Source organism: Rana temporaria, chromosome 1 (assembly GCF_905171775.1).
Source record: "Rana temporaria chromosome 1, aRanTem1.1, whole genome shotgun sequence".
NCBI lineage: Eukaryota > Metazoa > Chordata > Amphibia > Anura > Ranidae > Rana > Rana temporaria.
The window spans coordinates 145198394-145220250 of NC_053489.1; the positions used below are offsets into that span (position 1 = coordinate 145198394).

The following is a 21857-nucleotide window of genomic DNA, read 5'->3' on the forward strand; positions in this document are numbered from 1 at the left end:
GTATCCCTGGTCCTAACCATAGTTAGGACGAAGATCCGACATGTGTAATTGAATTACACTGTCGGATCTTAAGGATGCAATTCTAGGCCGGCCGCTAGGTGGCGAGGCCATTGCGGCCGGTCTAGAATATGCAAATGACCAGTTACGGCGATCCACGAACGCTCCGACGGGCCCGTCGCTCTAAATCTACGTAGTTTACGTCGAGGGCTGAGCCCTAGTTGTCTTAAGCCATGTTAAGTATGGCCGCCGTTCCCGCGTCGAATTTTAAATTCTACGTCGTTTGCGTAAGACGTCCGTGAATGGCGCTGGACGCCATTTACGTTAACGTCTAAGCAAATGACGTCGAAGCGACGTCAGTTAGCGCAATGCACGTCGGGTAAGTTACCTGACGGAGCATGCGCAGTACGTCCGACGCGGGAGCGCGCCTAATTTAAATGGGGCGAGTCCCATTTGAATAGGAACTCCTTGCGCCGGCCGGATTTAAGTTACAGCGCCGCAAATTTCCAGGTAAGTGCTTTGTGGATCGGCACCTAACGTGGAAATTTTGCGGCGGTGTAACTTAAATCCGAAAAGTTACGTTGCGCCGCTTCTTTGTGGATTACCCCCAATGAGCTTCCAGGTTTGTATTGCCAGGAAAGTCTGAATGAGGAAGCTGTCATGTGCTCACCAGTTTGGAGTTTTCACCATTTTTTTTTTTTAAACAATAGGTTTTTATTGGTATAATTTCAGGGTTAACAAGGAGTGCAAGAGAAGAGATATACACAATATACAATGCACAGTTACAATTTTCAGTAGTATTAAAACATGCTAGTCATCGATAAATCATAAAAGCTTGGGCCAAATAGACCAACATGTCATCAAATGCCTTACACTTTAAGGAATTAAAGGGGAGTTCCACCCACAATTTCACTTTTTAAATATAAATACCCCTGTAATACACAAGCTTAATGTATTCTAGTAAAGTTAGTCTGTAAACTAAGGTCCGTTTTGTTAGGTTGTTACAGCATTTAAATAGTTTATAATCTAGAAATAGACCGTGGCCATTTTAAGTGTGGGCATCATGAAGCCAGACTGTATGACTTCCTGGATTTCAGCTTTGCATATCTCGCACATGCTCAGTGCACAAGCAATGTAATAGGTTTCAGTCAGGTTTGCAAGGACTACTGGGAAACATGATGCCTATCCCAGAAACCCTTGCAAATAGCCTAGGCAAATAAGGAGGAGGAAGTAATGAAGGACTACAAAATAAAGGTATTTACAAGCAACAAATTAAATAAAAATTGTCCATTCTGAACACTATGAGATTAGAGCATGCAGCACAGACAAACATAAAAAAATGGGTGGAACTCCACTTTAATAGCTATGAGCCGTTCGAAAGTATAATTTCTGTGGACCGCTGTAATGACCTCAGAGATATTAGTGGCCTTATTGGATTTCCAGTTGTATAATATCTGTAGGCGTGTCTCTAGGAGAATATGTGTTATGACCGGTCTAAATTTGTGTGGGAATTTGTCCATGTTTAGGTGTAGTAGCGCTACAGCCGGGTCAGGGTGTGCAAGTATCCCTGTGATGGAAGATATCAGTTGGAAAGCCCTATTCCATAAGCTTCTTATACTAGGGCAGTGCCAGAACATATGCAAGAGGTTCCCAATTTGTCCACACTCCCTCCAGCAGTTTGGTGACTCCTTGCATTCTTTAGATTGGACAAGTCTTCCTTTGCAATAGATTTAATTGTTTCACAATAAACAAAAATAGAGAAGAAACAGTGAATCGCAAAGTATTACATCTCAGAATATATACAATACATGTACCTAGATGACTAACCACAAAGTACAAGATAAAAGTAGTTGACTGCCAAATAATCTTGTTACATTACAAACTTGAAACATATAGCTTGACATATCTATGGTCAGTGTACTGTACTATGGAGTAGCCTCATCAAATAAGGAACTTATGATCCATAGTTATGTATCCTGTTGGAATGTAATTGATTTTGCAGAGAAAGAAGAAGAAAGTCGGAAATAAAGTAGTAGTAGAGTGTAAAAGAGAAGATTGAAAAGGTTGCTCCCCTTGGTCTAGGTCTAGACCTCCCAGCTCAATGGTTTTATTGGTAGTTGTAGGTATCGCAACCAGGGGTTCCAGATCTTTTCAAATCTGGTTTGTTTGTCCCAAAGGAAGTTAGCCAACCTCTCATGTAGCATTATCCAAGAAATGCTGTACTTCATTGAGGCTATACTAACGCCAGAAGATTTCTATACTTTTGAATTGTAGTTTTAGTCATTAAGAAGATGTAAAATATGGGAGTTTGGAGATGTCTGCGGATGTACTCAATTGACTCATTCAGCAGAGCTGTTTTTGGTACATTTATATTAGTGAATTATAGTCAATGCCCTGGTTCAGAATCTCCTAACCTTGGGATAGGTCAAGATTGGACAAGTGTTATCAATATATAGTACTTTAAGTGGAACTTTACGTATAACAACTTGATAAAAAACAAAGAACATACATTCCACATGAATAATTATGCTACCAAAATTAGCATGTGCTGTAAATTGCCTCCAGCATTGTTCTTGTTTCTTCTTGCTGGGGGTTGACATTTTGCTGAAGCCCAAAGCCCCAGCCATAAATAATAAAGCAGAACTAATCCCATCAATTTACCAGTTTCAAAAAACTGTTTGACTTGATTGTGTCCTCAACCCAACTGTCAAACCACCAAATGGCTGGAGTCATAACTGATCAAATGTGCAGCACCATGGCAGTTGCAGTTCAAATAGCAAATTCCTTAGCTGTAAGGGCTAGTTTACACTTGTTTCAAAACATGGCTTCGGACACGCTTTGCTAAAGTTCTCTGAACGCCAGTCAGAGCTCCTGTCATTAAATAAAATGGTTAGCTTACAGTCCTGTTTACACCTTGATTTTCCTTGGTGCTTCAATGAGGCTTCGGTTGGGCTTTAATAAGGCTTTGGTGAAGCTTTGATGAGCCTTTGGTCGGGCTTTCAATGAGGCTTTGTGGGGCTTCGATGAGGCTTTGGTGGGGCTTCAGTGGGGCTTCAAGTGAGCTTTGCTATAGACTTCTATGGAGGCTTTGAAGACGCTTTGAAACACCACTAAAGCTACATAAGGTATAATTTTTGAAGCAAAGCCGAAGCAAAGCAAGAGCAAGGTGTAAACACGACTGTGTAACAGCACTGGTGAACGGAGTGAACCACAACTGTGGTTAGCAAAGATTTCAATGCGATTCTCTATGCGACAACTCAGTATTGGCCCCAGGCGTCATTCCCAGCAAACAGGAGTTTGGGGGATCTATATATCATCCCTGTGTCACATAAAGAAAGGCGTTGAGCTACTAAGCATGGACGCATTACAACATGCGACCAGAGCTTAGCGTTTAAAATTATATTATGTACTAAAAGATTGCAATGCACATTTGTAAGCTAATGATTATAAGTATTATATAGCGTCGTGCATTAGGCGACTAAGGGAGAAGGTATAGAATACGTCAACCCCTTGCATAGAAAGTTTTAGGCGAACACGTTCCGCAACTTTAGGGCATAGGCCCATTTACAAGTAGCACTTATGTCAGCACGTAGTAAATAAGCGTTGTAGTGACAACTACAGGCATACCCCGCTTTGCGGACACTCACTTTACGTACACTCGCGAGTACGGACATGCCCGCAAGTGTACGTAAAGTGCCTCGCAATTACGGACATTCCCGCGCCGCGCAGCTGCAGTATGATCTGGAGGGCGGAGCTGCCGCCCAGAGTTGTGAGGGAAGAGGCAAAACGTCCTGCGCGTTGCCAGCAAGCCAGTCCAGCATTGCCTGTCGGCCCAGAGGTGCTCAGCATAGGTGCTCAGCATTGCCTGTCAGCAATCCCAGCGCTGCTCAGAGGTGCCGCCAGCCCAGAGCTGTTCACCAGCCACAGTCTGCATAATCGTAAGTACCGTACGCCCCCCCTGCTATTGGCCCTGACCCCCCCCCACTACCAGCCCTGGACCCACATCATAGCCCCTTGACCCCCCCACTGTTATTTTCATTGTTACAGGTACCCATCGTGCCTGCCAGCCCAGAGGTGCCCATCAGCCAGCACCAAGGCCCAGAGGTGCCTGCCAGCAAGCACCAAGGCCCAGAGGTACCCACCAGCCTGTCAGCAATCCCAGCGCTGCTCAGAGGTGCCGCCAGCCCAGAGCTGTTCACCAGCCACAGTCTGCATAATCGTAAGTACCGTACGCCCCCCCTGCTATTGGCCCTGACCCCCCCCCCACTACCAGCCCTGGACCCACATCATAGCCCCTTGACCCCCCCACTGTTATTTTCATTGTTACAGGTACCCATCGTGCCTGCCAGCCCAGAGGTGCCCGTCAGCCAGCACCAAGGCCCAGAGGTGCCTGCCAGCAAGCACCAAGGCCCAGAGGTACCCACCAGCCTGTCAGCAATCCCAGCGCTGCTCAGAGGTGCCGCCAGCCCAGAGCTGTTCACCAGCCACAGTCTGCATAATCGTAAGTACCGTACGCCCCCCCTGCTATTGGCCCTGACCCCCCCCCACTACCAGCCCTGGACCCACATCATAGCCCCTTGACCCCCCCACTGTTATTTTCATTGTTACAGGTACCCATCGTGCCTGCCAGCCCAGAGGTGCCCGTCAGCCAGCACCAAGGCCCAGAGGTGCCTGCCAGCAAGCACCAAGGCCCAGAGGTACCCACCAGCCTGTCAGCAATCCCAGCGCTGCTCAGAGGTGCCGCCAGCCCAGAGCTGTTCACCAGCCACAGTCTGCATAATCGTAAGTACCGTACGCCCCCCCTGCTATTGGCCCTGACCCCCCCCCACTACCAGCCCTGGACCCACATCATAGCCCCTTGACCCCCCCACTGTTATTTTCATTGTTACAGGTACCCATCGTGCCTGCCAGCCCAGAGGTGCCCGTCAGCCAGCACCAAGGCCCAGAGGTGCCTGCCAGCAAGCACCAAGGCCCAGAGGTACCCACCAGCCTGTCAGCAATCCCAGCGCTGCTCAGAGGTGCCGCCAGCCCAGAGCTGTTCACCAGCCACAGTCTGCATAATCGTAAGTACCGTACGCCCCCCCTGCTATTGGCCCTGACCCCCCCCCACTACCAGCCCTGGACCCACATCATAGCCCCTTGACCCCCCCACTGTTATTTTCATTGTTACAGGTACCCATCGTGCCTGCCAGCCCAGAGGTGCCCGTCAGCCAGCACCAAGGCCCAGAGGTGCCTGCCAGCAAGCACCAAGGCCCAGAGGTACCCACCAGCCTGTCAGCAATCCCAGCGCTGCTCAGAGGTCCCGCCAGCCCAGAGCTGTTCACCAGCCACAGTCTGCATAATCGTAAGTACCGTACGCCCCCCCTGCTATTGGCCCTGACCCCCCCCACTACCAGCCCTGGACCCACATCATAGCCCCTGACCCCCCCACTGTTATTTTCATTGTTACAGGTACCCATCGTGCCTGCCAGCCCAGAGGTGCCCGCCAGCCAGCACCAAGGCCCATAGTTGCCTGCTAGCCAGCATCAAGGCCCATAGGTGCCTGCCAGCCAGTACCAAGGCCCAGAGGTACCCACCAGCCAGCATCAAGGCCCATAGGTACCCACCAGCCAGCACCAAGGCCCATAGGTGCCTGCTAGCCAGCATCAAGGCACATAGGTGCCTGCCAGCCAGTACCAAGGCCCAGAGGTACCCACTAGCCAGTACCAAGGCCCAGAGGTGCCTGCCAGCCAGCACCAAGACCCAGAGGTGCCAGCCCAGCATTGCCCAGAGGTGTCCGCCAGCCAGCCCAGCATTGCTTGCCAGGTAGGCATTGAGTAATGGCAGATAGTACCAAAAAAAAACGTAAATCAATTACTTTGGATATGAAGGCTAAAATGATTAAGTTGTATGATGAAGGTGTAACTCAAGCTGAAATAGGCCGAAGGCTAGGCTACACTCGGACTACAGTTAACACCGTCATAAAAAACAGAGAAAAACTTCTTGCAGAAATTAAGAGTGCTACACCTGTTAACACAACAACAATTCGAAAAAGAGATAGCATTGTTGCAGACATGGAGAGACTCTTAATACTTTGGATAGAAAATCAGACTACACGTCATGTTCCTGTCAACCAGGCAATTATACAAACTAAAGCCTTAAGTCTGTTCAATGACCTGAAGGCTAAGAAAGGTGAGACAGCAAAGGATGCAGAATTTTCTGCAAGCCGTGGATGGTTTGATAGGTTCAAGAAAAGGTCTAACCTACATAACATTAAAATACAAGGAGAGGCAGCTGCTGCAGATCATAAGGCTGCAGAAAGCTATCCAAGAGAGCTTGCCAAAATTATTCAAGATGGAGGCTACTCCATGGATCAGATTTTTAATGTGGATGAGACTGGTCTATTCTGGAAGAAGATGCCTGCAAGAACCTTTATCGCAATACAGGAAAGATCAATGCCAGGCTACAAGCCAGCTAAAGATAGAATAACCCTTCTGTTAGGTGGCAATGCTTCTGGTACCTTAAAGCTAAAGCCTTTGCTAATTTACAGATGGGAAAATCCAAGAGCTTTGAAGAACTATGTTAAAACTAGGCTTCCAGTGCATTGGAGAGCTAACAAAAAAGCATGGGTTACTGCAGCCCTTTTTGAAGATTGGTTTGACACCTGCTTTGTTCCAGAGGTGAAAGCCTATTGCAAGGACAACAATATCCCTTTCCACATATTGCTGCTTGTTGATAATGCCCCTGGACACCCTCGAACACTAGATGAGCTGAACCCTAACATTCGAGTGCAGTTCCTACCACCAAATACTACCTCACTACTGCAGCCAATGGATCAATGCGTCATTGCCGCCTTCAAGTTAAACTACTTAAAAAGAACATTCATTAAGTGTATTGCAGCAATAGACAAAGAAGAAGGAGACGGTAAAGAAGTCCTATCCAAATTCTGGAAAAGCTACAACATCTTGGATTGCATTAAAACTATAAGAGATGCTTGGAATGACATAAAGGAAACCACAATGAAAAGGGCCTGGAAAAAATTATGCCCACAGTTAGTTGATGATTCAGAAGGCTGTGAAGATCATGTAGCTACTGTTACTGAAAATATTGTAGATATGGCAAGGCAGTTAGAGCTGGAAGTGGAGCCAGAAGTTGCTGAACTGCTTGCGTCCCACACAGAGTCCCTCAGCAATGAAGATCTTCTAGAACTTGAAGAGGAGAGAGAAGAAGATGTGCAGGATGGGGTTGAGATCATTGATCATCAGCCTGAAGGTTTAAAGCGGATCTCCCATGCAATTACGTTTTTTTTTTTTTTGTCTAGTTACATAGCTAATTGCAGGGGTTAAATTAACTTACTTCTCTCCGCTCTAACGTCCGCTCCGCTCCCTTTGTGTGCTGAAGAAAGACTTATATTCCTTCCGTTGCCATTTGTAGTGTGGGCATTCGATACGGGCAGGGACTTCCTGGTTGCGGTGATGCTGTGTTCCCAGCATCCACCGCTCGATCTCGCGCATGCGCACACGCAGCACGGACCATGGGCGTCAGCGTCTGTGTTGCCATAGCAATGGCCCCCGAAATCACGCGATGTTTCGTCTAGGCCAGAATAGGACAACGAGGGAGCTATGAAACAAGCTCCCAGAAGACGCAGCGTGGGACAGGAAATAAGAATAACCCGAGGAAAACCCGAAGGCTCCAGACCGGAAGGCAAACGAAGAACTCAGGTAATGTACATATTTATTAAACGTAAATATCCATTTCGGTATTGTTTTTTAGTATTAGAAATATTACAAATGACTTAAAAATCGGGTGGAGCTCCGCTTTAACAACAAAAATTCTCTTTGAAGCTTTCCGTCATCTTGATAGCGCCATGGCTCTATTTGAAAAGCATGATAGGGATTTTGAAAGAAGTTCCAAAGTCAATGCTAACATCTCAGGGGCTTATGCCTGTTACAAAGAAATCTACAGGGAGAAAAAGAGAGCTACACTTCAAACCTCCATAGAAACATACTTTTCTAAAAGTCCATCAGCACGCGGATCATCATCAACTGACAGTCTGTTTCCAGCTCTGACATCACCACCGTGTCCTGCTCCTATTGCTACTTGTAGTACACCCAATTCTCCAGCAAGAAAGCGCCTCATTTTTGAAGACTTGACTTGTGAAACAGAAGATACCTGCATACCTGACAGTCCATTTCCAGCTCTGACATCACCATCAAGTCCTGCTCCTACTCTGATTTCTTCTTGTAGTACACCCATTTCGCCAGCAAGAAAGCGTCTCGCCTTTGAAGATTTGACTAGTGAAACAGAAGATACCTGTATGCCTTCACCCTTCCTACCACAATGAATTATCTCAGCTGCTCTGGCCTTGCAACAACGAGATGGGGTAAGCTTACAATTTTTATTTGAATATTGTGTTTATTTTAGTTATCAATGCATTATTCATATCAGTTATGCTTGTAAATGACTATTGCAATGCAGTGCACACATTTAGAAGTGAAAAAAGGTATTGCTTCACTTTAAGTACATTTTCGCTTTACATACATGCCCCGGTCCCATTGTGTACGTAAAAGCGGGGTATGCCTGTACTAGTTATATAAGAGTGGCAGGATAGCTCAGGTACTTTGAGAGTACATGTAGTAATACACAAGTTGTAGAGGCAACTACTAGTTACATATGAGAGGCAGTATAGCTCAGGTAATTTGAGAGTACATGTAGTAATTAGAAGTTGTAGCAATAACTAATAGTTACTTATGAGAGGTGAATAAAGATCAGGGTATTTGAGTGTAGATGTCCCTTTAAGATATTCCTTAGGAGACAGTCCTTTAGCACAACAGTATATCCTAAATATGTTGATAGTCTGAAGGCATGATAAACAATAGCAATTGTATAGCAGGCACATTAGTAGCAGATCTTGCTATGAATGAATGAATGAATGAAAAACTTCTAAAGCGCGGCGCATGCGAACTGAATCGCTTCTGGGCGCTAGTTGTTCGTGTCTCATGTCATCAAAAGAGCAGAGTTTTGATTCGTCTTCTGAAAGTCAGGTGGTTTTCCTCCAACCGAATGCTGGTTGGTAAAGCGTTCCATAGTCTAGGACCCTGAAAAGCAAACCTTCTTTCTCCTTTGGACTTGTATTTGGTTTTTGGTACCCTGACCAGATTTTGGTCGGTGGATCGCAGAACGCGATTCGAATTGTGAGGTTCTATCTTGTCGCAAAGATATTGCGGAGCCTTCCCATGGATGCACTTATGTGTCAGGCAGAGTGCTTTAAATGCAATTCTGTCTTTTACTGGCAGCCAGTGAAGGGTTCTCAACGAAGGTGAGATTGATTCCCATTTTTTTTTCCCAGTCACAAGTCTGGCAGCCGTATTCTGTACGACTTGCAGACGAGAGATTTGGTACTTTGGGAGTCCGAGGTAAAGGGCATTTGCATAGTCCAGTCTGGAATTCACGATTGTTCCCACCACGACTGCTACGTCTTCTTTGGGGATAAATGGAATAAGTCTGCGTAGTAGGCGCAACAGATGGTGCGCTCCGCTGACTACTGACCCTATTTGTGCGTCCATTGTCATGAAGGTGTCGAAGATGACCCCGAGACTTTTGACTTTGGAGCTAGGGGTGATGATTTGGCCCAGAATGGGCGGGGGTGTCCAGGTTGTTGCCAGTTGACTCTTTCGGCTGGCGTGAAACATAAGGAGTTCTGTTTTTGAACTGTTGAGTTTAAGATAACTCTTAGTCATCCAGTTTTCTATCAAAGAGAGACATTTCTCTAAACTGAGATGATGATCCTTTTTGTTGCAGATGCGAAAATACAGTTGCGTATCGTCTGCATAAGAGTGATAGAGTAGTTCTTGGCTACTGATAATATCAAAGAGAGGGCGAAGATAGATGTTGAAAAGCACCGGTGACAGGGGGGATCCTTGGGGGACTCCACATGACACCGTGCGCTTTTCCGACGTGAAACAACCCAATTTAACTGTTTGTGATCGGTTTTCAAGAAAGGAAGAAAACCATGGTAAATCACCTTCTGCGACTTCTGCTACCTTGGCTAGTCGCATCAGTAACAGTTTGTGGTCTACCGTGTCAAAGGCTGCGCTTAGGTCCAGCAGAACCAGGAGACAAGATTCTCCTTCGTCTGCGGCCTCGAGGGCATCGTCCCATATTTTGAGTAAGGCCGTTTCTGTCCCGTGTCCGGGACGGAAGCCTGATTGTAATGGATCCAGTAGATTGTGGGTATCTAGATGCTGTTGCAGCTGTTGTACCACTACTTTCTCCATTATCTTGGAGAGAACATTAAGGCCTGTTATGGGACGGCGGTGAGTTGGGTCCTTGGGATCCAGGTTAGCACTACTAGTAATACAATAGCTACTTATCCGCTTTGCAGGCTTCAGGATAGGCAATATGGATTCTGTGGTGAAGGATGTTCAGCAAGGAAATCTCTAAAGGTTGTCCCCAGCAATGGCTCCCAGTTGCAATAACTGCAGATGGCACTAAAGGAGTAGTTGATGGCAGGAGCGGTGCAGTGCAGGGATTGCTGGGACCTGTAGTACCTCTGTAGGCTTGATAGTAGATGCCTCCAAGGCCTAGAAAGGCTGGTAGCCTAGCCGGCTACGGCCCACAATAATAGAACAAAGTTTGTTCCTCCATTGAATGCCTTTATAGGCCAGGAGCAGCTGCAATGCATCAGCACTGAATTCGACGAGAAGCGCCGATTCGCTACGGCGCACTTCCGTGCACGGCGCCGGGCAATGACGTCATTGTGCGAGCGCCGTATGCATTCCAGCATGGAACGCATTACGGCGCCGAAAGCGCCTGTCATTAGCAAGGAGGGCTATTTATAGCAGGGAACAGCCAGCGAAAAAAGTGGCTGTTACAGACTGCAAGCTAACCATTTTATTTAGTGTTAGGAGCTTTGTCTAGCGTTGTTAAAGCTTTCCTTGTTTTGAAGCAAGTGTAAACTTTTTTTGTGTTTGGGGGGGTTAATGGATGATGTAATATGCGTATGTCTACTGTATCTGGATTGGTCTAATGTATTTTGAATGTAGAATGCTCTAATTTATATATGATGTTGTTGAAAACAATAAAAAAAATACAGAATTAAACAAAAAGTGTAAACTAGCCATTAACCACTTGTTTACTGGGCACATATACCCCCTTCCTGCCCAGGAGAAATTTCAGCTTTCGGCACTGCGTCGCTGGACAATTGCGCGGTCGTGCGACGTTTCTCCTAAACAAAATTGACTTCCTTTTTTCCCAACAAATAGAGATTTCTTTTGATGGTATTTGATCACCTCTGCGGTTTTGAAAAAAACACACTATTGTTTACTTTTTGCTATAATAAATATCCCAATTAAAAAAAAAAAAAAAAAAAATTCTCAGTTTAGGCCGTTTTCTATTCTTCTACATATTTTTGGTAAATAAAAATCGCAATAAGCGTATAGTGATTGGTTTGCGCAAAAGTTAAAGCGCCTACAAAATAGGGGACAGAATTATGATTTTTTTTTTTACTAGTAATGGCGGCGATCTGCGATTTTTATTGGGACTGCGACATTATGGCGGACACATCAGACACTTTTGACACATTTTTGGGACCATTTACATTTATCGATCAATCAGTGCTATAAATATGCACTGATTACTGTATAAATGTGACTGGCAGGCAAGGGGTTAACACTAGGGGGCGAGGAAGGGGTTAAATGTGTTCCCTACTAGTGATTTTAACTGTGGGGGGAGGGGACTGACTGGGGAAGGTGACCGAACTGTGTCCCTATGTACAAGAGACACAGCATCGGTCTCCTCTCCCTGACAGGATGTAGATCTGTGTGTTAGATCTGTGTGTTTACACACACAGCACAACGTCCTTGTTTGTGTAACGGCCGATCGCGGGTACCTGGCGGACATCGCGGCCGCTCGGCACGCGCTCTGGCACCTCAGTTAAGCGCCGGGCACGCACGCCCCCAGTGGCCAGAGGAGCCGTGGGACGTCAAAAGGACGTCTTCCCGGCATTGTAGAGCCACTTACTGGCCGTCATTTTACAATGGCCAAGTAGTTAATGTGTGTTGAAGCCAAAGCAAGTGTAAATGAGCCCTAAAGGATAGGATTCCACTTTAAGGATGTCATCAGATTGGCCTCTACAAACTCAGCAGTGCCTAAAAATGCCTAAAAATGGAGATCAATTGAGGATGTGTAATTGTGTAGGGCAGGGTAAGACAGTGTATTTCTGGATTTTAAACAGTATAGGATTTTAAACAGTGTGATATCTCAGAATAGACACTTCTTTTTAAGGTTTTACATAGGTATACCTGCAAAAGGAGCCATCCTGAAGTGATCTAGCAGGACATTATGTTAGGACTAATGTTCCACTTTAAGTGATCTGAAAAATCTCTGCAGTCAAATGATATTTTTCTGCAGTCTGTGCATAAATAATAACCACTTCCAAAGGAGCAGCTTTGTAAGGTGGGTGTGGTCATCAGAAAATCGTACACAAGATGACACAGCAAAGAGAAATGTTGCTCCAGCCCAAATCAGAGGTATACACGGAAGATAGAATGTGCCACCACCGGAGCCTAGTCCTTGCGCTTACAAGGAAAAATATAAAAAAACGAAAAGTCATCTTGCAGCTAGTCAAATGTTTTTTTTTACCCTATTGCTTAAATTAGTTAATGTGTACCCAATGTATACTGAATAGTGAACAGTAAATCGTTATTATATATTTGTTCTACCCTACAACTATCATAAATCTGTGTGATCTGCATAATTTGTGTGAAATAATGTCTTTATTTTGTTGCACATTGACTTCTAGATACTTCTGTTCTGTGTAGAGACAGGAATAAAGGAACAGGATGGGAGGAAGTTGTTAACAGGCATTGAGTTAGGAACATAATCAGAGGTCAGCATGATGTCTGCTTGGGATATTGTAGACAAAGGCAATGGTTTTATATTCCTGTGATGTCGCTGCATTCCTGCCACACTACAGACTTCAGCCACGTGCTGAATGATAACAAGATAGTAAACTGAACTCTGCGTCTTGTCTAAGGAATGGACTCAAGCGGAATGAACATTATGAATTCTAAATCGTTGTTTGGTTTTCTTCTGATCTGATTATGAAATTCTAAAATAAAATAAAAAGCAAAAGAATCAAAGCAAATGTCTAGTAAGTAAATTTAAAATACATTTCCATAGGAAACTGGTAAAGAAGAATAGCTCAAGACAGGAATACTATATAGCCTCGTACACACGACCAAGGAACTCGACGGGCGAAACACATCGTTTTCCTTGTCGAGTTCCTTGTTAGGCTGTCGAGGAACTCAACAAGGCAAGTTTCTCCATTCCCGTCGAGGAAATAGAGAACTTGCTCTCTTTTTGGCTCGTCGAGTTTCTCGACAGTTTCCTCAACGAAAATGTGCACACGACCGGTTTCCTCGGCAAAAAATTATCTCCTAGCAAGTTTCTTGCTGGTTTTTGCCGAGAAACTCGGTCGTGTGTACGAGGCCTGACACTCACGCTCTTGTAGATCTTCTATAGGAATAAATGGAGAAGGTAGTGGAGCAGGTGGCAATAGAAAATAGACTTTAAGGCCTCGTACACACGACAGTTTTCCTCGACAAAATCCATCAAGAAAAAATGCTGGCAGAGCTTTTTTGCCGAGGAAAACGGTCGTGTGTATGTTTTTAGTCAAGAAAACTGTCGTGGATCTCGACGAGAAAAAAAGAGAACATGTTCTCTTTTTTCTCATCGGGAGTCTCAATTTCCTCGTCGTGTTTCTCGTCGGGCTGGTTTACGACACGTTCGTGTGTATGCTTAGAAATGTGCGCATGCTCAGAATAAAGTTCGGTAAAAGTTGCGTTCGTAATGGAGATAGCACATTCGTCACGCTGTAACAGACTGAAAAGCGCGAATCGTCTCTCACCAAACTTTTACTTAATGCGCAGTAACATGAGATTAGTAAAAGCAGCCCCAAGGGTGGCGCCAGTGGAATCAAACTTCCCCTTTATAATGCCGTCGTACATATTGCACGTCACCGCGTTTGAGAACGTCGAGATTTTGTCTTGACAGCGTGTACGCAAAGAAAGCTTGACAAGATTCTCGACAAGCCTGACAAGAAACATGTCGAGGAAAACAATGTTTCTTTTACGACGAGTTTCTCGACACTTTAGCTAGTGTTCTTCTATTGTTCTATTAAAAAAAAATATATATTTTGTAGTGTTTCCTCCGGTGTTTGCAGTGTTTCCTCCATATGTGTAGGTGTGAGATAGGTGTGTACGAGGCCTTACATCAAGCATGGAATATCACTAGCATTGGGAGAACTCCACATTCAAATCTCTAGTTCTATGGAAAGTATTATGTAGGTAAAGTTACTGTACATATTACAGAGATTGTCCATCTTCAAAGCAGAACTAAACTCTGCCTATAATTAATTTCACCCCACAGATGTAATTTGCTGCCAATCTTACACTGAGCTGCTCAAGTTTACAGTTTAAAGAAGATTGCAAGGAAGGTAAGAAGTTTTTATTGTAGAAGAGATATAGTATGTCTCTTTTGTAATTAAAAAACGTTCTGCTCACAATTTTGTTTTTTTTTAGACGACAGTAGTAATAATTACTATTATTTTTCTGTAAAATAGTCTGTAAAAAGTCCTTAGGTATCAGTTTCCTTCTATATGCCATAATGTACATTTATCAAAACTGGCGCAAACAGAATCTGGAGCATAGTAACCAATCTTCTTCTATCTTGAGCTTGTTCAGCTTGGATTTGAAAAAGAAAGACTGAAGCTGATTGGTTGCCATGTACAGCTGATTCCACATTCTGTTTGCTCCCATCTTAGTAAATTCCGCTCAATGTGGTTGATTTACTAAAACCGGGGCGTGCAAAATCTGGTGCAGCTCTGCATAGAATGCAATCAGCTTCCGCCCTGGTTCACACTGGGTACGATTTGGAACGATTTGAGATGCGATTTGACATGTCAAATCGCATCTCAAATCGGCGGCATTTGCCGGCAATTGTCGGCAATGGCACTGTCCTAATCAGTGCGACGCCGCATCTGCGATTTCAAAAAGTAGTTCCTGTACTACTTTTTGCGATTTCGGGCCGCGATTTACATTAAATTGCGGCCGAAATCGCGGCAAAATCGCGGCCCGCAAATCGCGGTAAAATCGCGCATTTCACCGCGATTTTGAATTCGCAGCAGTGTGAACCTAGGCTCCAGGTTTTTTTTTTTGTCAAAGCTTAAAGTGGAGTTTCCATCCCCAATTTTTTTTTCCATTATTGTGCTCATTAGACCTAAAAAATAAAAAACATTTTTTTTTACTCATCTGGAAATGCCTGTTGCTATGCAGTCCCACAAAATCTGCCTTTGGAATAACCTAGGGTCCTGACATCATCTCCCTCTAATGCTCCTGGGAAATGTGTGTCATCATTTCCCAGGATGCAGTGCGCTACCCAATTATCAGTCCCCATCCAAGACTTCCAGGAAATAAGTGCTTGTGGGCTTCACAATGCCCACAAGCAAAATGACAACGGTGTGGACATAGTTTTATAACTTTTTTGAATAACTATGCGGAGCGGCGGCCATGCACAGCTGCACCACATTTTGCACTCTCCAGTTTTAGAAAATCAACCCTAATTTAGTGTTACTTGTACAATTTGCACTTGTCTCATAACATATTTGAAATGTTTAAACTAAATATTAACCCACCCATTTTTATCATGAAGTTTCAGTCTATGTGCTGCAAATTCTAACCAAAGCTGTAGAAAAAATTTAAATACTTTTAAAATTACATTAGCATGTTAAAGATTATATGATAGTTTTTGTGATTGGGTTTACATCTATGGTAATTAAAGGTAGAAAAAAACATTGACCTTCTATATAAAAAAAACACACATACCTTTATTCATCTGAGCTTATCCTGTAGAGATATATTTATATGTATGAACTATATTAGGTAGAATCAGTAAGAGTTAGGCCGACTTATCAGTAGATAAGCCGGCCTAACTCAGAATCTACGCCGACGTATGTTTAAGCGTATGCTCAAACAGAGATACGCTTAAACATATCTAAGATAGGACGGCTTGCGCCGTCCTATCTTAGATTGCAATTTTTCGGATGGCCGCTAGGTGGCACTTCCATTGCGGTCGGCGTATATTATGTAAATGAGTTTGTGCGCCGATTCTCGAACGTACGCCCGGCCGCCGCAGTCGATTTACGCCGTTTCCGTAAGGCCTTAGGAGGCCTAAAGTTATTCCACCTATTAGGTGGAATAACAATGTTAAAGTATGGCCGCCGTTCCCGCCGCGAGATTCAAAATTTTAACGTTGTTTGCGTAAGTCGTCCGTGAATCGGGATTTATGCCGTTTATGTCCACGTCGAAATCAATAGGCCCGTGCGGCGTAGGTAACCGCAATGCACACTGGGAAATATAGTCGCCCGGCGCATGCGCAGTGACAAAAAAACGTGAGGTCAAGCCTCATTACCATTAAACACGCCCCCCAACCCATTTGAATTAGGCGCCCTTACGCCTGCCGCATTTACACTACGCCGCCCTAAGTAAGGAGGCAAGTACTTTGTGAATCATGTACTTGCCTCTCTTACTTAAGGCGGCGTAATGTAAACACGCTAGGCTACGCCAACCTAGATTTGCGCGCCCCTACCTGAACTTACCCATATGTGTTTCTAACTCTCCACTTCCAGGAGAAGCAAAGTTGCCCCATCTAGTCTGTATTGGTGTCGTGTAGTGTTAAATTAGTAATTCGATAAGAACAGGCTTATCAGGAACTTGGTCAAAAACATAATTGAGGTTTGTTCAGGCGGACCTATATTGTAACTGGCACACAGGTCAAAGCAGGCAAAGCTGATCACAAGGGCAAAGCAGGCAAAGAAGAATCATAGTTAGTAACACAATGAGGCAGGAGGCTAGAAGAGTTCCGGATTTGGGATATAAGCCAAGGTCATAGCCTAGATTTATCATATCACCACGTCTGGTCAGTGACAGGATAACAGGAATGGAGACAAAGCAGATAATCTGAAACACAATTTAGCAAACTGTAAATGCAGTTGGTATCATGTACACAGGGGTTTTTTTATGCAACTGCCTTATTCGCATATCAGAGCCAGATTTGGGTGATTTGTGTGCTGAATAATGCTATTAATCTTCCAAAATTTGGCTTGACCTAAAATCAGCAAATGAAAAAAAAAATATCAACCAGAATTACAGAAGTCAAACGGAGACCATTTTTTATGTTCACCTTTGGCCCTTTGAAAGGCTGCTAAGCAATCTTTTATCACCCAAAAGTCATAGGAAGCCTCCATCATCCCTTCACTGAATGTTCTTTTGTTTGTTTCAGGTGTAGTTTGCTGTTACTTAAGGTGTTTCAGACAACAAATATGTAAAGAGACTGTAATGCCGCATACACACGACTGTTTTTCATGACGAGAAAAATGCCATTTTTAAAATTGGTCGTGAAAAACGGTCGTGTGTATGCTCCAGAGCATTTTTCTCGACAAGAAAAATGGGCGAATCTATTTTAGAACCTGCCCTATTTTTTCTCGTAGTTTTTCACGTCGTGAAAAACGGTCGTGTGTACGCTTTAACGAGGGGGGAAAAACACACATGCTTAGAAGCAAGTTATAAGACAGGGAAATAAGCAGCCCAAAGGGTGACGCCATTATAATGGAACTTCCCCTTTATAGTGCCGTCGTACGTGTTGTACGTCACCGCGCTTTGCTAGAGCATTTTCTTTTCACGAACGTGTGTATGCAAGGCAGGCTTGAGAGTAATCACGACAAATCACGCAGAGAAAAACTTTTTTTTTTTCCATGACATGAATAATGGTCGTGTGTACGCGGCATAAGAATCTCTAATACAATACCATACATTAAAAAAAAGAAAAAAAGAGACCCTCATTAAAAAAAAAAAAAAACTAGCATGTGGTGTATTTTTGTACATGCCTCCTTATATTTCATATAATTTTTAAACTTTTTTCTGTTGATAAATATACCTTTAAATATCAAAATACAGCAGAAAGTGAAAAAATGAAACCAAAGTGATCATGATCAGTGACCATGATAATGAATTGTTAAAAGACAAAACAATAACCCCCCCCCCCCCCAAAAAAAAACAGACAAATTAACCTTTTTCTAATTTTTTAGACAATTAAAAAAAAAAAACACACAATAACTACTAATACACTTTTAAATCTGTGCACATGCTTGTGTTACTGTCTCTTTAGATTTTCAAATTTGCTATTTGGACTTGTAACATTGTAAAAAGAATCCATCAGTAGTAGAAAAATACACATACAAACTTTGCTAATTAAGTACATAATATCTTAATATTTTTTTAAAATGTTACTGTTATATTTTTTTAACCCCCACCCCAAAACATCTACCTCCTATTTTGAGGGCAGGTGGCCTGGTATGGTTCAGGAGGGGGTGGGGGTGCTCGCCCCCCCTTTCCTAAATTGCCAGGCAGCATGCGCGGATAAGGGTCTCGTATAGATTTTGGGGGGACCCCACACTGTTATTTTTTCAATAGCTGAGTGCCGGAAATTGTAATTGCGAGTCATTTTAAATGGGATTTGACTCATTTTTTTTCTTTGGAAATGTCACTTTTGCTGCAGCATGATATTTATATGCTACAGGTCTGCCACTTTACAGGCGGACTAAGGGGGACCCCCCAGGCACTATATTTAAATACATTTTTCATTTTTATGGTTGCACTTTAAGCATAATTAAAATCACTGCTCCTGATTTTTTTTTTTTTGCATTAATACATGTCCCCCTGAACAGTACTTGGGCCCCCATACCCCATTGATTGCCAATTACTTGCATATAAGCCTTCAAAATGGGCACTATTGTTTTTTCTTGCTCGACTTCCATAGACTTCAATGGGATTCGTTGTTCGGGTTAGAACCTGTATTTTTGGCTCTGAATTCTAAACATGTGTTGTCAGTGGACATGGGCCATACACCAAAATAGGGGGGAGTTTGGTCCCTGTCTACTGACAACACATGTTTTAGAATTCCGAGCCAAAAATACATTGGGGTAGATTTACTAAGGCTGGTGCACTCAGAATATAACAACAAAACCTGGGGAATGCCCAGGGAAAAACCTAGCCTACTTACCGACCAGCTCGCAGAACAACCAATTAACCTGTCTACCAGTATGCGTTAAAAACAGGGGTTTTGTCCGCACGTATTTGCAAATGTATGCGTGAGCCACAGAGCCGCGCCAAGGCACCCTGTAATCTGTGGTCCTAACACTAAACAATGAGGGGCAGATCCACATACAATTAGATGGGCGCAGCGTATGTGAGATACGCTACGCCGCTGTAACTTACTTTTGGCAGCTTTGAATCCACAAAGAATTAGCGCCGTAAGTTACGGCGGCGTAGTGTATCTCTCGCGGCGTAACGGCGCCTAATTCAAATCGGCGAGTAGGGGGGCGTGTTTCATTTAAATGAAGCGCGTCCCCGCGCCGAATGAACTGCGCATGCGCCGTCCATAAATTTACCGCCGTGCATTGCGCGAAATGACGTCGCAAGGACGTCATTGTTTTGACTTGGACGAAAATTACGTCCATCCCGCGATTCACGGACGACTTACGCAAACGGAAATTTTTTTTTAAATTAAATGCGGGAACGACGGCCATACTTAACATAGCAGGTCTAACTATACGCCACGAAACAGCAGCTTTAACTATACGCCGGAAAAAGCCGACTAGAGACGACGTAAAAGAATGCGACAGCCGTTCATGGATCGTCGGAAATAGCTAATTTGCATACTCGATGCGGAAAACGACAGGAACGCCACCCAGCGGACGCCGAAGAATTGCATCTTAGATCCGAAGGCGTACGAAGACGTACGCCTGTCGGATCTAACCCAGATGCCGTCGTATCTTGTTTTGAGGATTCAAAACAACGATACGACGTGGGAAATTTGAAAGTACGCCGGCGTATCAGTAGATACGCTGGCGTACTCTCTCTGTGGATCTGCCCCTGAGTGTCCCCACAATGGAGGCACATGCATTCTGATGGATAGATAAGGGCAGGTGGACTGAAGGGGAGCCACCCTTCCGTAATATGGTGGAGCTGCTTCTAACCTCAGCTTGTCCAATTAAGCTTTAGCAATAAAACCTGGAAGCTGATTGGTTTCTATGCAGAAGTGAGCCTGATTTTGCACTCATTAGTTATTCTTCTGTACTTAAAGTGTGCTTAACCACTTAACCCCCGGACCATATTACTGGTCAAAGACCAGAGCACTTTTTGCGATTCGGCACTGCGTCGCTTTAACTGACAATTGCGCGGTCGTGCGACGTGGCTCCCAAACAAAATTGGCGTCCTTTTTCCCCCACAAATAGAGCTTTCTTTAGGTGGTATTTGATCACCTCTGCGGTTTTTAGCTTTTGCGCTATAAACAAAAGCGGCAATTTAAAAAAAAATTAATATGTTTTACTTTTTTCTATAATAAATACCCCCCAAAAATCTATAAAAAAATATAAGAAAAAAATGTTTTCCTCAGTTTAGGCCGATACGTATTCTTCTACATATTTTTCGTAAAAAAAAAAATCGCAATAAGCGTTTATTGATTGGTTTGCGCTAGGGTTGTCCCGATACCACTTTTTTAAGACCGAGTACAAGTACCGATACTTTTTTTCAAGTACTCGCCGATACCGATTACCGATACTTTTTTTAATGAAATGTGACAGTGACACATTGAAACCTGTTGTGCCAGTTTACAAGTCCTTTGATAAAAGATACCAGCCAGTCTGCAGCCCTAATAGTAGGACAGAGAAAAAGGAAGTAATATTGTGGTCCAACACCTAGCATGACAAATGTTTTACTGGTTGGAGTTCTTAGAATACAAAGAGGTTTGAAAACATTGTGCATGTGACATTAGATGAGTGCTGCTAAGTACAATGTTTTCAAACCTCTTTGTATTCTAAGAAACACTTCATTCATCACAGGTGGCACACTATCAAAGAAATGTGACATCTGTGATGAATGAAGTGTACTTGTTAGCATACTTCATACAAGCAGTTGTGCTCTACTGTGATGTAATAATCAAAAAAACTTAGCGTGTGAGAGAACATGGACTGATTCAGGACAGTTACAGTAAAGATTGTTAAACTAAACTACATGAATAAGGCAATTGCCTGATCCGATACATCAAGTACTCACGGAAAATGCTCTGTATTGGTCCCAATACCGATACTAGTATCGATATCAGGACAACCCTAGTTTGCGCAAAAGTTATAGCGTTTACAAAATAGGGGGTATTTTTATGGCATTTTTATTAATATTTTTTTTTTACTAGTAATGGCGGCGATCAGCGATTTTTTTTCGGTACTGCGACATTATGGAGGAAACATCGGACACTTTTGACAAATTTTTGGGACCATTGGCATTTTTATAACGATCAGTGCTATAAAAATGCATTGGATTACTATAAAAATGCCACTGGCAGTGAAGGGGTTAACACTAGGGGGCGAGGAAGGGGTTAAGTATTTTCCCTGGGTGTGTTCTAACTGTAGGGGGGGTTGGACTGACATGGGGAAATGACTGATCTTCTGTTCATACAATGTATGAACAGAAGATCAGTCATTTCCCCATGTCAGCATTTCTCTCCCTGACAGGACCGGGAGCTGTGTGTTTACACACACGTTACAGAGCGAGGACCGGGAGCTGTGTGTTTACACACACGTTACAGAGCGAGGACCGGGAGCTGTGTGTTTACACACACGTTACAGAGCGAGGACCGGGAGCTGTGTGTTTCACACAGCTCCCGGTCCTCGCTCTGTAACGAGCGATCGCGTGTGCCCGGCGGCGATCTGTCTCTGTGTGCCCCTGACCTACGTTCCTGTCTTTTACTAACACGGAATCAGCTAA

General features: G+C 43.9%; 1 protein-coding gene across 1 annotated transcript; it reads left to right on the forward strand.

The window, feature by feature from the left end:
• Window positions 1-5816: 5816 nt before the first annotated feature.
• On the forward strand, window positions 5817-7775 carry LOC120936957 (tigger transposable element-derived protein 1-like). The gene is made up of 2 exons (XM_040349838.1): window positions 5817-7248; window positions 7750-7775. The coding sequence occupies exons 1-2, from the start codon at window positions 5817-5819 to the stop codon at window positions 7773-7775; spliced, it is 1458 nt and encodes a 485-aa protein (XP_040205772.1).
• Window positions 7776-21857: the final 14082 nt, after the last annotated feature.